General features: G+C 41.5%; 1 protein-coding gene across 1 annotated transcript in view; it reads left to right on the forward strand.

The window, feature by feature from the left end:
* Positions 1-14,767, forward strand: part of LOC110372685 (rho GTPase-activating protein 23) — a 288,969-nt gene extending 274,202 nt beyond the window's left edge. The window contains 9 exon segments of the mRNA XM_049839107.2: positions 7,780-7,938; positions 8,380-8,569; positions 8,826-9,034; positions 9,243-9,453; positions 9,898-10,157; positions 10,246-10,372; positions 10,517-10,745; positions 10,893-10,981; positions 11,671-14,767. Of these exon segments, the coding sequence (XP_049695064.2) occupies positions 7,780-7,938; positions 8,380-8,569; positions 8,826-9,034; positions 9,243-9,453; positions 9,898-10,157; positions 10,246-10,372; positions 10,517-10,745; positions 10,893-10,981; positions 11,671-12,488 (2,292 nt within the window). The 3' untranslated portion in view covers positions 12,489-14,767.
* Positions 14,768-18,774: the final 4,007 nt, after the last annotated feature.

Consider the following 18,774-nt stretch of genomic DNA (forward strand, 5'->3'; position numbering starts at 1 on the left):
TTTATAGTACAAGTTAATCATCGCATAAATTGGATAAAATGAAAGCTCATTACACAAGTTCAGTGTTATCTTCGAATTGAGATTATGTAAACAAATATAAAAGCCAATATAAAGAACATGTAAGATATCCCAATATTGAGAGAAGTAGGACATGATGAAAAACGTGGAAATACCAAAATATTTACATAAACCAAACGGTTTATCAGCTCAACATTTCTTTACTCAGAATGTGTGCAATAACTGTGTTAACATAATCCGAATTCAACTTTGAAGTTTGATTTTGATTCTTACATCTGATTCCGTAGTACATAATTACATAATTTGCCCGCTATTTACCTACGATAAAGAAATAGGAAAACAAACACATTGACACATAAATTGTTGTACAATTTGCTTTTAATAGTGTTTTCTGTCGCATGGTCTTACGATTTCTTGACAGACAAGCTGACAACATGATAGTTCCGATGAGGGAACAAGTGTACAATAAAGATCATTATTACTTCTGCTATCGAAGAGTGATTTCTCGTATACTATCGTATCACGAACATACATACCCTTTCTTAATTCAAGGAGGTGCACTTACAACTTCGCAAAATAAGCCTCCGCGTAATTAAACTTATTTTCATGCTCTCCAAAGCGGTTCAATGTCGCTTAAACACTCATCATTAGTATCATATGAAGTTAATTTGTTCTCGTTACGTTACGCTACGGACAATACCGCGTTGAGGAGAAATTAATGAAGTTATTAAAGTCAGCAGATCAGTTCCGAGCGATCGGCAGCCGGTGAAGCGGCACGAGGCAGCGCCCGGCTGCCTTTCGGGGTCGAAACACACCGTAAACAAAACGACTTCGATGTCTTTATAGACGTGTCGCACTTAGCTGTGGATAGTGAGCAATATCCTTTATTAAATGATTAGTGTCACACTAAATTTTACTCTTGAAGGATTGGGTGTATTCTGTCTACGGGATTGTTGCACACATACAGCTTCAATCCAGCTGGTTTTAACGGACCAATCAAAAGATCGAAACAAGACGATAATAATTCTGTTACCTATTTTTTTTTATGTACTTAAGAGAATGTTCACAGTAAAGTGTTTGTCGAACGAAGACTTCACTCAATACTTATCCAAACATCTTAAAGTGCCGAAGAAAGTTCTAACCGTGACGACACGTGCGATCAAACTCGACTCGTGCTGACAACTGTGATAAGTGTTAATGCATTTGTAAAAGCCACACTTCTACAGTGAGTTGCACCATTTAACTCTAACTATAGCACCGATTTCAGTTGTCGAATCACCGATTTGACCAATGGACGGTAGCTTTACTACTGGTTAGAGCTATTGTTAAATGGTGCAACTTACCCTTAGAGGGGAAGAAATTAGGAAACACGTCAATCATGATACGATTCTGTACAAATATTGCTGTGCTGTTTCCGTATATACTTTGCGATCGGAATGAGGGTAAAAGCTTCTGAGCCGCGATTAATTTCGAGACATCTTTATTAAGTTATTTATGTTTTGCTTGCAATAAGCATGGCGGCGTACCGAATTGCATCAGTTACGACTCGGCGTTATGTAGAGCGTGAAATTTTATAACTTGCCCGAGACATGTGCCTGTTTAGTACTTTTTTACGATTTGTGTACGAATTAAAACTGTGTCTCCGCGAAAATTAATGTTGAGTTGCACTTTTAATTTCTTTGTTATTCTTTACGATGAGAAGAAGAACAAAAAAACTGAATTTAACGATAATAATGCTCATGTTATCTAATGTAACTTGGTTATCACATAAACTTATAAACAACATAAGTATCCATCTTCTCAAATGCTACAAACAAATGTCAAGCAAATACACGTATCCGACAAACTGTCCTAATGTAATAACGACGTCCATTCAGATACAAATCAAATAAGACTTAATGTAACCTCCGATCTCATCTTACATCATCAGTCTACACTAGCCTTTATTTATTGCGTACAAAAAAACATTAGGCCACCTTACGTAATACCATCAATTGTTATTATAATATAACCGTTATTTGCAAGTAGGCTATCGACTATCATTACCTATATTAAGGCTATGATAGTCGTAGCCCGTGGCTTCGCCTACAGGACTTATTTGATCAGCTTTCTAGATGCTAGCGTAATTGTGTATAACGCTTTGATTATGTGTTGTTACTCTGTAATAATGTTAAACGCTGTAACGTAGAAAGCTGTTTTCGATGTTCTAATTTTACTTTCAGAAAGTAAACTAAAAAGTTTTGGTAAATGGGGAATTCTAAGAAGTCATTAAAATTTTGGTCTACGTGATCCCTAAATAAACATTATTTCCAATCAGAAATACATTTACTTACATATGAGAAGCAATCGGAAATTCTCTAGAAATGAACATAAACGAACGTACGCACGTTAATATTGTTTAGTAAACAGTCTGGTAGGGACCGCTTTGAAGTTGCCGCTATCACGGTCGAGTGAACTTTCAACCTCGCTAATTATGTTCCTGCTATTTTTGTTCGTTTCTTGAAGCCGACCTACCATAATGAGGCAGGTTGCAGGACCGCCATTAAAAAAATAAGTATAGGTACATTTCTGCTTGCATATTATTTAACCACTGATGCACCGTCAAGATAAATCACCTGCAACTTGCAACACTGATGTAATTTCATAACGCATCTGATGACCACGTAGGCCGCATATCCGTTCCATTTTCAAACAACAATGATATAAATAGAGTAAAATAGGTTATAAAACATGAATGCATGAAACTGCCTGACCCAAATACGAATGACGTCAAAGTGATGTGACGTAACGTAACGCGGATCGGGATCGATGGGCAGCGGCGCGGGATCTGGTTTCTATTATACTTTCTATCGATAAATACGTAAATCCGCACATTACACCGTACATCATAATACAGGATGCGATTATGTAGAAAGTTACAAAACGCGTTTACTGGGTGAATATCGAGTTTTGAAAGTAATGTGAAATAAAATTGTTAGTGCAGACAGATTTATACTGACACTATTGTAGCGTCAGTAGCAAAAAAGAACAATTCAGAAATTAATTCGAAATACTGGAGCAAGCATAAAATTTATTATCAATGTTTTCAATCACTTCGCCAGACGCTTAATGGTCGTAAAGTTCAATAAAGCGTTACTCACAACACTTATGCTTTTAACGTTTACATAATATAAAATTAATTGCTAAATGTCTTATATCTGCCGCGATCTCTCGCACAGAATAGCCCTCTCAAGAGCCCGGCACGTCTGGCGGGAGGCATTATGCAACAGTGACTCATTATTACCAAATATCGATCTATACTACTGCACGCACCATAAATCTTTCAAGACGCCGCTGTTGAATCATCCAAGCCGCCTATTGTTTATTCGACACTTACACGTTTCGTCACGATAAATAGATTTAATCGACACAGACGGCATTACACAAATCGCCACTACAGAGTTACGTAAAAAAAGAAACGCAAATATTACGGAAACTGTCAAACTTATTTACTGAAAGCGTCATTATGTATCATGTGAATGGGTCATTCGATTCGTTACTCGCTTCGTACGACGAGAAATCTAAGAAGCTATTCTTCGTACGTCAATATACACGACTGCTGAAGTCATTCCGGTGTTCCTATTTCTGTTCATCGTCCAAAAAAAGTTTAATTGCAAAGAAACATGCGTATCGGAGCAATGACTGGCCCTGAAAAAGTTTGTAAAACTGTTAAGACACGTATACTGAGAAATGTAGAACGTTTGCTTCACCAATTTCAGTAAAGCAATCTTTCTCTTTGACACAATGTGAACAGAAAGCTAGAACGTACCGAGTTCAATGACAAACCGAGGAAATTCGTGACGGCTTCTCATCTCGCGAATAAAAAGGATGTAAATTAATAAGCTTGCGGACAACTTGTGAACCGATATGAAAGAATACATCCTGTCCATTTTTTTCATACTAATGGATACTCAGAACTTCAGGGAAAATTCCACGTCACACTTCTGAAGGGAAACATTAAAGAACTCCCGAGGTCGGAAGTTGCTAAGTGCCTCAAAATATTTTGAAATTATTTGACACGCCAATAATTCTGAGCGCGAAGGAAAAGTTTGACAAATTACGATCATTACCTCTTGTTCGCGGCTCCGAGGAAATTACCAGTGACACGGCCATTGATGAGCACTCGATTATAATTCACTTTGCAAGCGGTGTAGCCGGATCTTAGCACTCTCCTGACACAGACAACTCATGTTTGTTGAAAGCACCTAGCGACTTGATAGATGTGTACTAAACACACGGGATTTCTTCAGATTTTTCTCGGTGTCTTCGATGATCAAATGAAATGTTATTATTTAATGTCCTTCTTACGAGTTAGCCAATGGGAACAAATTCAGCATTAAGTAGGTACCTACTTACGTTTAATTCATCGAATATCTTGGAAGCAACTCCAAAACTTTACCTAAGTATGCGTGTCAGAGCAGACGCAAAAATTCGAAGAAAATACCAGTACAGTGCTGAATGGGTCATCCGGAAAAAATCACCAGTTTCCGTTCAGTGAAAAAGACAATTTGGCAGACGGCGCGGAGTCTGCGCGGGAGCACTTTCTCTGCGCAGACGCAGCTCGGCAGAGCGCCGTCATAGTCCTTCAGTCGCGCGCCCGCGCCGCCCGCCCGGCAGCGCTGCACATTTCCGGAAATTTATTCAATTTTCACATTGTTGTTTTATCGCCGGTATCGATTCGATCGAGTTCTCGGATATATCGAGCTTTGTTGATATATTGCAACACTGGTATGAATGTTCCATATCGACTGCTACGGATTTGTGTCTTCACTTGGTGTTATTTCGGAAGTTCGCGAATGACGTTAGGGCCAATGCCCTCGTTTCGAATTGACGTGTAAAGTTCGCTGGAAGGGTATTGTTGAGTGAGTGTACGTGCAAGTGCATGGTGTGTGAGACGGTGGCGGTGTCAGGCGATGACAATGACCACAGCGCCTCACCTGTGACGTGCGTGGACTGCCGCCAAGTCATGACACTCTGGTACACCGATATATTGGTGAGCTTGCATTCACTGTTTCCTGAAGTTATTTCAAGATGCGCCGCATTTATTCTTTGGGACTCAAAATATCCTTTGATGTCACCTAGCTGGCTTCTATTATGCTAACATGAGGCATTCGTTGTAGCCGTACCGGCAGAAAGGTAAAGCCTTCTTCATGGATGATTATCCATTGAGACGAAGCTATAAAAACAAAGTATGTCCAGTTTCGGTTTCATACATCCAAGCAAATAGGCAATAAAGATCTGGCCTTATATAATTAATACTCTATGAGTTAATACTCTATGTATATTAAATAAAGCCACGATCGACTCGCTTTCGATCTCTGATCGCCTAAGGAACGTTTACCTAGATTTTAATTCTGGTCCACGCGAAGGCGTCACAGACACAACACGCCTCGCAATTACGATTATTGGAAGGTATAGGCAATTGACCTACAAGTAAAGCGATATGCTATTACCAATAGATGCCGTCGAGCCTGCAACTATCGGGTCAATTACTCGATAGGTCCGACATTCTTTCGTGTACTTTCTATATAATCACCGCAGCCGCCCTCGCGAACGGGACTAGTCAACGAGCTTCCTCATTAGCTCCCCTGTTAATTGTTTATTAGCATCTCTCGTGTATTGCACGCTCGTTACGTCACCGTACCACTTCTGACAAGCCGTTGACCCACTAATTGCATTTGATGTGAATAGGTTACAATCGCTAAACGTTGTCGTCAGACAGACGAACATGATTTTTACTTCACTGTTACATATGCGGAAATCGGTTAATGTGGGTCAGTCACAATAAATCATCGATTCTTATCGAGAACCGACAGTTTTCAAGACTATTTGAAACACGAACGTTTTCTCACATTAACGAAATAAAATTGAGTTTAAAGGCATTCGATCACGATAAGCTAAATGGCTCTACCGTAAAATAAATCTATTGTCTCTTAAATGGCGAGTCGTGCTCATTTTTCGAGTTGCTTCTCCAAGTTAATGTCATTTTCGTTTCGTTTAAAGGTTGAGGTTGTAGGCCACAAATAAATCATTGAAGACACTTGCATTGCCTTTCAAAATCTCAAACATAAATGTTTTTAACAAGAAGGTGAATTAAAACAGCATGAAAGATTCAAGGCATTGTCTTTGCACGACTTAAACAGCAACTCATTTGAGATTGAAATCTAAACCCGGTTAAACAGATGGTTATCCGGTGATACCGTGACAAGGGCCTTGACTCGCGTGCCGTGACGATGTAGCACGCATCCGCGGAAGAAGCGACCGCCTTCATACTTTCGATTTCCTTTGAGTAACGAGCCTCTGCCGCGGGCGGGTAAACAAACACGACGACTAACAACACCTATTCACCACTATATAGGCAACTAGAGAAATGTTCCGTCTTGTTCACGACCTACTTTAAAGCATTGTCAATCTCCGAACCGTTAGCATTCTGAAGTTTGTTAAACTTTTTTCGTCAATCGTCATCACGGGTTTTTGGCATTCGCATTAATTACGGATCTATTTTCAAACGTCTTTAAAATATCTGCTAGTGAATACATTGTTGTTTCAACGTTATTTAAGACCATTACAAACGTCTAGTTCTTGGATTTTTGATTTCGTGTGAAGATTAATTTGCGAGTGGAAATCAAGTTGGCAGATTAAAGCGCAACTGTGTAAAAACGTGTTATTATTATCGTGATGGCGCCTTTGTTCCGGTCAATCTGCGTCGGTGCGCGTGCGCTGCGCCACTGAATCACAATGTTCAGAAGGATCGCACTGGCCAAGCTAGCAAGTATCTTATCTCTCGCTACAATAGCACTTCTTAATGTATGCTTTCAAGTATTCGTAAACTTGTCAACATGCAAGTCCTCTGTAGCTTCCTATTTGTGACGTCAGCAACCACCTCCACTCTGCAACTAATGCGAGTCACATTTGTGCAGTGTGATGATTCATCTCTATTCTTTCTGAAACACCTATAATTAGGGGAGGGGTGAAAGCTAGACGACGCTTTTATTTTAGTTCCGTGTTGTCGCCTCACGACTTATCAACTAGTTTTTCGGAATGCGCAGTAATTACAATAATTTTATTAACGGCTAGACACGGTTCGATTACACGGTACTTCCTTGATTTAATAGATGGCCATGAAAACGGTGACTATCTATTATTTTGAGCTTTCATTTGTCGTGTTACAATCTTTTTTTTTGAGACGCGTCTTGTTTGCGTCATGTCTGTCCGTCTTTTTTTCTCCTCGCATGTATAGTATTGACGTGAACAGTCAAAGACATAAGTAGGTACCTACGATACCTCAGTACCTACGCTTTTCAGCATTTCAATGATTCAGAATTCAGTGTTTTTACCGTCACGTGTTTTTTTATTCAAAATACTGAAGTATCTTCTGGACTTTTCTCGCTGACTGTACAAATGGCCTGCAGCCAAGACATTGAAAACATACGCGGACATGGTGGTAACTAATCTATTGTTACTCTTTATAGTGAACGTCATCGCTGCACGTTCAGCCGTTCACGACCGTAGGTAAACTATATGCAAAGAAAATCTATTTTATTATTTTCAAAACACGTTTGTACGTCATGCGTTGATTGAATGACTGGATACTCTTTTGTTGTTACACTTGACCTCAAATCGTCTAGAAAGCAATGGAAAGGAAGAATGGAACCTCTCTAGTCTTGACAGATCCTGATTCGTATTTTGAAATCACTAATGTTCTATTTTCGATTGTTATAGAGCCCCGGCGCGGTTAGCGGCGGCGGTGCGGAGGCACAGCCAGGGTCCAGAGACGCCCTGGATGTGCGCTACTCCCTCGCAGCGCTCGCTGACGACTACACCAAGAGGAAACATGTGGTGCGCGTCACCACTGCGGCGGGCGCAGAGTTGTTACTACAGGTACGTTCATAAGTGAAATTGCCATATGCCCAACCAGAGTAACCTCCGACAGATTGAACGTACCTGGGCAATTGCTTCCCATGCATCAGCTGCCTGATTGAAGTCAACTCTATTTCGAACGTTCATTAACCTTATCTGCCACTTACGAAACATTCGAGTGTAAAAATATCTACAACAATGAGTTTTTGTAACATTTTCCATACAATGATAAACACGACGGCAGGTTGCCAATACACGTAATTTTGGCAAATTGTTCAACGCTAGAATGTTTCAATTATAATTAGCGACTGCGACGTACCTATTGTTATAATTTGAACATTCCAAATTCCAATGCAAATTCAATTCATTTTGATAAACAAGTTGTATCAGGTCCTGTAATAAGAACTTGACGATCAGTGTCAATAGAAAATTTGTTATTGTAATTTGAACTTTATTACATAGGCTGAAGGTGCAGCGGATGCCCAGCGCTGGCTGGCTGCTCTCCGGCGCCACTCGGCCGAGCCGCCGCCGGCTGAGCCGACTCAGACACAGGCTGCGCCCGCGGCCCCCGCGCCTCTGCCGGCGCCTGACTGCCCCTCCCCGCTCCCGCCGCAGCGCAGCAAGAAGATCGGCAGGAATAGGTCTCCTACTGGTATGTAGCACCATCTTATTTACCCCTGAAATATAAAAGTTCAATTTACATTATGTAAGCACCAAAGAGATTTGAAACATTGACACAATAACTGACAGAAACATCATTGCAAATATCTACACTCATACATACGAGAAAAGAATCAAACATAGAACCCCAATCTACCTCCTTCTTTTATTTTTGCTCAACACGTCTACAAATCCTTGTTAAATAAAAGATCTTCGGGCCAGCACACTAACAGAACTATTTCTTACAGGCCCACCGACCCCAACCCTGCCCTCGTCTCCCAAAAACAAGACCTGGAAGGGTCGCATGGCGAAGCAGCTGCGTCGCATGCACGGAGGCGCGGCGGCGGCTGCAGCACCCGCGGCTGGCTGGCTCGGGGCACCACTCGAGCGGTGCCCGCATGATCCCGAACATCCCCTCGTGCCTAGAGCTGTGACTTTACCTGCACATGCCGTTGAGGTAAGCCATTGAAATTTGTCTTTTCAAGTAAAATTAAGCGGAAACCTAAGACAATCTTCGATGAGATTGGAGGTTCTCATTTCAACAGTATATAACTTCTTGAGAAACAGTCTAACATTTCTATTTTTGACAACCTGTGTAATGAACTAGATCAAATATATTGAGCCCTTTTTCTATCTCCTAATTCTTTACTCATCCCCTTCCCCAGGCATACGGTCTTCGCACAGTGGGCGTATACAGAGTGCCCGGCAATGCGGCCGGCGTGGCAGCCTTAGCAGCCGCCCTCGACCGTGGCGAGCCTCCACCCGCGGCCGACGCGCGGTGGGCAGATGTGCACGTCGCCTCAAGTCTACTGAAGGCGTATCTAAGGAGGTTGCCTGATCCCTTGCTTACGGCTGACCTGTATCCTGCTTTTATTGGTGAGTTTTCTCATTTTGGGAACAAGATATATGTAGAAATAAGTGAGAATCCATTAAAAACTCTGGGCAAGTTGTTGGCTCTTGCAATCAATTGCTAATACAGTGTCGTTGGCCTACCTGGATTTTTTTGGTCATGTGATTTTTTCCATGAGCCTAAAATGGAAGTCTAATGAGCAGACCTCTCTAAATAAGCTAGTCTATTTTTACACTGTTGGGAATACCCAGTCAGTGTTGCCACTATACATAATTGAATGGAGAGACAATTCTTAGATATCATTAATATTTAAATATCGTGACATCCGTGTTTAAACAAAGGTGTCCCTGCTTGACTATTAACGACAACTGGTTGCAGTTAACAAACTGTATTAGCCGTAAATGCTTTCTTGAAGACAGCAAACAAAAATAATGTGGTTAAATAATAAAATCTTTTGCTTCTTCCTGTAGCTGCCGATCGGTCACCAGAAAGAGCACGGGAGCTGCGTCGTCTAGTCCGTGCATTGCCCGACGCACACTACGAAACACTCAAGTACCTGATCCAACATTTGCGGCGAGTGGTAGCACACTCCGCCTACAATAAGATGGAGGCCAGAAACTTGGCCATTGTGTTTGGCCCAACGTTGGTCCGGGCGGCCAGCGACGACATGCTGGCCATGGTCAATGATATGTCCAGCCAGTGTCGCATCATTGAGTCCTTCCTCACACATGTAAGTACATCCAAATGACATCAGCCAAATAAATAGAAATCTGATATTTTTTATGGCTATTATAATAAATCTTTCGTCCCTTTTGCAGTACGAATGGTATTTCGAAGAAGAGGAGGGTGACCCTCCAATGGACCCCCCCACAAGCGCGGAGGAGTTGTCACCCGCGCCTGCACCCTCACGAGACCTCCTCATACACAACGTTAAGAAGATTGAAGGTAACTATCTTCACAAGCTCCAAATTATTTGTCCCTTCAAAATTTTGATTGATACAACCTATTTGGTGTCCTAAATTTTATGTCCAGCCATTATCCCGTGTGAGAAACCAATAATACCATTCAAAGTAGCCTTCCAAATTCCAGGTAAGGACGTGTCGACGCGGGACATTGTGTCGTCGATAATTTCTGCGGCGAACCGCAAGATCCAGCGCAAGCCGCGCTCGAAGCCAGACAAGAAGGACGAGAAGGCGACGTCCCCGGGCGGCTCGCCCCCCGCCTCGCCCCTCGCCTCGCCGCCCCACCACCTCACCACCTCGCTAGCCGAGTACGACGGGCTCAACCACAAGTACAGCCGGACGCAGGATGCCAACAAGTAAGTATCCAAAAAATAGTAGTAACTCATAACATCTTTCTGCCTTTGAAAAATCATATAATTTAATTACTCGGGGTTCAATTTAAAACTTAAAGAAAAGAGAAAGGTGGTCGGATCTGAAAACTGATTTGTTGAATATTTTTTCAGAATTGAACTGGAGTCAATGCAAGCGCTGGGCCGCGGTCGTCAGGAACTCTCGCGGCATACTCACGCGCTCACCAACTTCTCAATAGATGGTGAGTTACACTTTTATTATGTTTTCGGTTTTTGGGTAGCGTATAAACAAGACGTGTCTCAAACATACTGTCTTATGTTTCTTAATTTCACTCGGTTTATGTCTTGGTTGGCTATGGAACTGGGAATGTCTATAAAATGCTATTGTTTATTTATATTCGTGTACAATAAAGGTGTCCGCTATTTGCCCCACTAGGTGTCCAGTACTGACGTCAGAGAGTAGACACACCAATCCCTTTCTTTTGTCCACATTACAAGGTAGAGGAATGTGAGCGTGCGTGTTGCAAATGTGTGCGTGTACGCGCCGGCTACGATAACACATGACGATACTTGCTCACATCTGTTGCTAACGTTACCCAACGTTGCTCTTGTGCGGCGCCATAACCACTCATTGTCTAGCCGTACAAGAGCGACGTAGTCACAACGACAACTAGATGTGAACATTGTAGCGATCAAACTAACGCTTCAAGTCGGCGGCTGTTGACAGCACGGCTTTAATATGCTCGTGCATTAGTATAGCGGTAGGCCGGCGTGACCATCACCACATCACTTACTGTACATACCGATATCACTCATCCATCATCAGATCAATGGTCACCTAACGACGCAGCCACTCTCTAACACGCTTACGTCTGTGCCTAACCCTCGCCCCCAGCCCGGCGCAAACTAATCTGATTGCATATTGTCGCAGGAACCGGTGACTTGGTGTCGTCTCTGACCAGCACGTTTGACCAGAAGCTGCGCACGCTGAACAACTCGTCTCCGCTCGACGACGGCAGCATCCCGTACGCGGACGAGTGCCAAGACGAGACCGAGGAGGGCAAGTCCACCGCCAGCTCGCCCTCCGACGGCAACAGCGAGCGCGAGGAGCGACTGTCCCCCGCCGCGCGAGCGCACGAATTGAAGGCAGCGTGGCTCGCGCGAGACCTGCGCCACTCCTCCTCCTCCTCCGACGAGCCCGCCTGGCCGCGCCGCCGCGACGACACCGACGACTCCGAGAAGGAGAACTGTCCGCGCGACCCGCCCGCCGCGCCCGCGCCCGAACCCGCGCCGCTACAAGCCGGCCCGCGGGACTACAAGCGCAACAGTGCCGCGCTCGACTCCGCACCGCCCGCCGCTGCAGAGGAGGACGGCGCCAAGCTCAAGCGCTCCGAGTCGCTGTCGCGAGAGCCGGAGCGCGGGCGCGTGCTGCGCTCGGAGTCGCTGAACTGCCGCGCGGAGCGGCCGCAGCGCTCGGACTCGCTGGGCAAGGCGGAGCGGCGCGAGCTGCCGACGCTGCGGCGCCGCGACGCGGGCGCGTGGCGCTCCACCAAGCTGAAGCGCAAGAACGGCATGCCGGAGCGCGGCATCAAGCGGCGGCACACGGTGGGCGGCACGAAGGACTTCGACAAGGACGGGTGGTCGGCGCGGCACACGCGCACGTCGTCGCCGGACCTGTCGTCAGACGCGGGCGTGTGGCCGGCGCCGCTCGTGCCGCCGCCGCGCCCGCCGCTGGAGTCGCACGTGTGACGGCACACCGCCTCGCTGTAGGCGACGCGGGGACTGCGCTGTGGCGGACCCGCCGCGGCCCGCTCCGACATGAACGACTATGAAAGTACACGTCTCTTTAGTTAACGACCCTTCCCGGTGCCTATTTGTTCGAGTGGTGCTGTTTGATATAGTTTTCTTTTGTGCTGACGCAGAACGAACCTTCTTATGAATTAGTTTGAATTATAGCAAAACGAATATAGTATTCTATTCTAAATCGTCTAACAGAAGTCTGATTTACATTTATCCATTACCACGTCGATACTAACAGTTCGAAACTTCATTTCGAGAGAGGCTATTATTTGATTCGATTCAATTGACTGAATAGATTAGGTCACAATAAATATCTATCTACATTGTATTGTATAATATTACGAATGATTATAATACTCAAAGTCGTTTACTACATCAAAGCATGTTGAGAATTGAAAATTCCATGCGTATTACAATATTAAACAATGTTATTATTTCTAACTGAGGCGTAGGTTATAGCAATTATATTATATCTATTATAAATAAATACAAAACAAAAGTGATTCAAATGAAATTTATGAATTCAGTAGTGCAATACATTTTAAAAGCGTGGACTAGATGGAAACAATCGGTAATACATAAATTAGAACGTAGTGGAAGTTGTAACGAACTTAGCTCACTAAACTATAATGCCAAAGAATGATATGAAACTGACGTAGAAACAGTACGCATGCGCGGCGCGTATCAGAGTGACGGAACGAATCGTGAATGGAATGCAAGGAGTAAGATGTTGTCGTGAACAACGATACACTGACCATATCAAGGAAACGTGTCGCACTTTCCTCTATGAACATTTACCGTACTGGTACCGAACAGTGTACCAGTACCGCGACACCCCTTCCGCATGGCTACATTATTTGTTTGTAGCGCGACTCCCTTTGTAGAGCAACTACTACTATATACGGAGTTGCGGTGGAACTGTGACTTTATAGAGTGCAAAACAAATGCATAATACATTAAATTAGTGCTACTAGTATGTAGTTAGAGCAGACTATGAAAGTTTATTAGCTATGGTGCCCGCGAGGTGCGGGCGTAATGTTTAACTCGTATGATAAGTGATCGGAGGTACCCGTGGGTACTCGACATTCTGACCACACTACTGTAACACCACTTAGCTGTAAGATATATGCGTAAGATTTATTATTAGCTCTCCTGGAGTTCGTAATAGTGATTATTGAATGGATTTATGAAAATAAAATGCATACATCACCTACTTGCCTTCGCAATAGTTTTAGCTGATTCGAGTTTTATGCACAATTCTCAATTTTAATATTATAGATAACTTCTACGAATTAAAGTTACCTTATGTCACCTTTTGACAACAAAACTATGTGTGAGTACGATGATGATTAATTAGATTATATTGTCAGAACTTTGTAGATTGTAAACGCTTTTATTTCATTTACAAAATATGAATGAGGTGTTTAAATTGTAAATAATGAATGCAATACCTAATGATGTATAATGTTAAAGATATTCACTATAATGGTAACAATAGTAATATGTAGGTGTATGCCTGCGAGTTAACTACGCGACTAACAGACGTCAACACTACATTACAGTGATAATAATAAAGTGATCCCTCTTAGCTTTGTAAAAATTGTACATTTCTTTTATGATTAATTTATATTAAATTTGTTATCGTAGCTTTGTTGAATGCAATTATTTTTTATTGTTTTGTTTATCAAAGAAGTATTTTAGGCTAAATTCAATTGTTATTTATTTGTGAGAGATGTAAAACGTGATTCGGCACAATTTTATTTTGGAAACAAAAATGTAATTACTATTGTAAATATTTTCGTCAGCAAAATAATGTTTTAGACTCCCGTTCTTTAACTTTTAAAAATTTTATACCATCTTTTACGTTAAGACGATCTCAAGTTTGTTGAATGTTTGCAAAGCGTTCCTTTTAAAGTTTTATTTGTAAATATATCATTTAATGTAGGAACAGTGAATTTACTAATTTTACTGAATCATATTGTACGTAGACGGTAGGTGGCAGTAGTGAGCTGCTCGTTTCACAAAAGACATGTTTCAGCCGAGAGCTCACCAGTGTCTGCTTGCAACAGATTTGTATTCAAATAATCTATTCATGTTCTTCGTGTAATCAGCTATAAAATTCAAATAAACACCTTAAAGACATTTGCAAATATGGATGAATCCACATTTTCAATATTTGTCATTGTGTATATTTTGGAGCAATGAAAATAAAATATTGAATCAATTTACACCTGTTTTTGTTTTTACCCTATAAGTAACATCCGCTCGTATGATGAGAAGTGGTCTCATATTCATGGTGAAGAGGTTGGTAGACCACCGTACGGCTATACCGAAGCACCATAGCGGTTGCGGGAAAGCAGCGGCACTGATTTCAAGAGGCAGTTATAAACAGCAGTTTTGATTAGTTAAAAAATACGTTCAATAACTATCTAGCTCAGCAGTTAAAACTAAGCAGTACCTAAAGTAAAAAAAAGTGATAAAAATTATGAAATGGATCAGTAAATGAAAATAGATAGGCATGTGAGCAGGAAAATAATTAAATGACCTGTAAAATGACTGAATGAGCAGTTACGTGCGTGCGTACAGTAGGAATTTGTCGGTAAGAAAATTCGTTCTAAGCAATTCTATAAACATTGAGGTGGTAAAATAAAATAAGAAAACAGTACTTAAATAGTAATCATCCTCCGACCATTTTCCCAACTATGTTGGGGTTGGCTTCCAGTTTAACCGGATGTAGCTGAGTACCAGTGCTTTACAAGGAGCGACTGCCCTATCTGACTCCCTCAACCCAGTTACCCGGGCAACCCAATACCCCTTGGTTAGACTGGTGTCAGACATACTGGCTTCTGACTAGCAGTAACGACTGCCAAAGATGTTCAATGACAGCCGGGACCTACAGTTTAACGTGCCATCCAAAACACAGTCATTGGTGTCTAAGATATACTTAGAAAGTACTTTAATAGTAATAAAAAATTCAATGACTTTTGCTTTGCGATAATATTTGATTTTCTTTACCGTTAATGTGATAAAAACGTTTAGGATCAAGATTTTCTTGACAATTAGTGACACGGTTACTGACAATAGTGTTCCACTTGTGTGGTGAGAAATGAATCCAATAAAGCTGAATGAATGAATAGTAGACTCGGAAAAGCCAAATATATTATTAATAGCGGTACAATAGCGGTGAGTGTCATAAACTAATTTAATTTATTTTGACAAAAGTAGGCACAAAGCTCTAGACGAGCCAGAGATACGACCTAGTTGAAATAAATGATTCATAGAAAACCGGCTAGTTGTTTATTTTACCATCAAAGAAAGGAATGTGAATCGGTGGTAGTTTGACTACACCGATTTTATTATACTACACTTTATTTTGCGGGGTACTAGGTACCTATAGTGCGATGTTGAGCTCGACAATTTTTAATGATTAAACGAACTTACCTTAAGTGAAGTTCTATCATAATTATATAATGAGGGTTTTGTACGAATATATTAGATCACATGTACTACACACGTCGGTGTCGCCATCTGCACTGAATTTTTGAGAGACCCTCTCTCAAGTATTTTTTTTAAATACCTGCTCTGCTGTCATTCTGTCCTCATTTAGTTGAAAGTATGTTTCCTCCAATGTTGATATTTTCCTAGGGTATGAGATATGGGAGAGTGGATTCTAATATATTCGTACAAAACCCTCATATAATTATGATAGAACTTCACTTAAGGTAAGTTCGTTTAATCATTAATTATACTTCGGGTTTTGTACTTCTATATTATATCACATGTAGATGTTGAGAATACGTTGAGAAAATATCAACGGAATAAAAGCTGAAAATGATAAATCATCATCCTCCGTGCCTTTTTCCCAATCATGTTGGGGTCGGCTTCCAGTCTAACCGGATTCAGCTGAGTACCAGTGCTTTACAAGAAGCGACTGCCTATCAGGGGCCCGATTCTCCTAATTTTACTTAAGCGCCCTTCGATTGACGTTCGACTCGATTCGACTGAGACCCAATCCCGACTCGATTACGATTGAAGCATATGTGGCATTCCGCTATTTTTTCTTTGAAATAAACGTTTTTATCCTTTTTTGTCATTCAATAATGAATCGTTTTGTCTGCAAATGATTTACGATTGCAAAATGATTGTACAGCAAACTACCGTATAGACCAAAATCACCAAAATAGCAGACCAATCGCACACCAATCAAATGTCAATCGAATACGATTGGTCTTTTATTAGTAGCAGAATGCCCGATATGGGTAAAACTGCTATTGAGATCATATTGCGATTCGTTTTCTATTCGATTTTGACATTATTAACTTAGGAGAATCGGGCCCCTGACCTCCTCAAACCAGTTACCCGGGCAACCCGATACCCCTTGGTTAGACTGGTGTCAGACTTACTGGCTTCTGACTACCCGTAACGCCTGCCAAGGATGTTCAATGACAGCCGGGACCTACAGTTTAACGTGCCATCCGAAACACAGTCAATGGTGTCTAAGATATACTACTTAGAAAGTACATACAAACTTAGAAAAGTTGCATTGGTACTTGCCTGACCTGGGATCATACCCGCGCCCTCATACTTGAGAGGTTGGTCCTTTACCCACTAGGCCACCACGACAATGATAAATAATCACTGTTATTGAATTGGGTGGATGACTAGGTCAAAAATAAATTACGTTGTCATATTCATTTAGTGAAGCATCTAAAAATAATGTCACTTCCATTTATCGTTTTGATGGAATAATTGATTAAATTTTTTTATTGATAATATAAGCTAAATAAGTATCCAGTTTGATGTGAAAAATCTGTGACGTCATAAGTTGCGCTTACATACATATTGCAAAGAAAGTGACAGTTTTTGACAGTTAAATAAAAGTAATGAATTTGACTCGTTGGAAACTACCGTATTACTAAGGTATAATCATTTTGCGTACTTAATTCATTTAACAGAACACCTCGGGCAAAAGAATCATTCTGTTTATCAATTTCGTTTACATTTCGATTATAGAATTTAGCAAAGGTGGAATAATTACTCCAACCTGCTGTTTGTTATTGACTCCAGTCTTATATGCCTTTGATGTGGATGCGTGTCTTGTACTGTGAGCACTGAATTGGGTGGATGACTAGGTCAAAAATAAATTACGTTGTCATATTCATTTAGTGAAGCATCTAAAAATAATGTCACTTCCATTTATCGTTTTGATGGAATAATTGATTAAATTTTTTTATTGATAATATAAGTAGCGTCCGCGCACCCCCCCGGTGCGGACCTGTTTCTTTCTTCCGGAACGACGCGCGCGCTTCGCGTATCGTAAATCGACATGACGAACGTAGTAAAATGTGCATCTTGTAATATTGTGATTGATGAGATGCTAGCTTACATCCAGAACAAAGTGTCAGTGATAGATGAGGACACGTTAGTTCGAGTTTGTAAATCATCATTCTCTAAAGAAGAAATTGAGAAATCCAAATTATTGCTATTCGAGTCTGTGCCTGGGATTAAAATTAAACGTAAAAATAAGGGCAAGGAGGAACGAGACCTAGTTGATATAGTGCAGGTCTTCAAATCGAAAGAACCGGATCTGTTTCCTATCTATGTCGCCAGGGAATTAGAACGTCTCCCTCCAGTGCTGTTTGATCACCTGGATTGCACGAAACTACTTAGGGATTTACTATAAGTTCAAGAAGAAATTAAGAATATTAAGACCACATATGTTTCGCAAGGTCAGTTCGATCAATTAAAGTCTGAACTATCACAAATGAAATATGATTCGTTGCTACCGAACTCTGAAAACGTAAACAAACGTCGAGGCGCCTGGATGCTGGATAGTGGGCCTACAGGGCTTTCACACATCGATCATTTATCTCTGGAGAAAAGTAACAGTAACAGTAACGTGTGTGAGCAACAAGAACTCGAAACTACCCCAATACAATTTAGAGATATTGTGGGGGTATCGGAGAATAATCATTGTAACGTACCAGCTGTTTCTCACCGGTTGGATGTTATAAAACCGGTTGTTGATAGCGGTAGTAATGTCACGAAGCCGTCTAAGTCTGCAGTGAGTATTAAGAAAGGCTCCATGACGTCATTGACCCAGTCTAATGCAATTCAGGAGAATAATAAGAATGAAGTTGCGTCGAGTGAGATTGTACGTAACCTAGACTCAAACTCGAAGCGAAATGACCAAGATAATAATACTCATAATGACTGGCAGGTAGTGAATTATCAT

Source organism: Helicoverpa armigera, chromosome 9, assembly GCF_030705265.1.
Source record: "Helicoverpa armigera isolate CAAS_96S chromosome 9, ASM3070526v1, whole genome shotgun sequence".
Lineage (NCBI taxonomy): Eukaryota > Metazoa > Arthropoda > Insecta > Lepidoptera > Noctuidae > Helicoverpa > Helicoverpa armigera.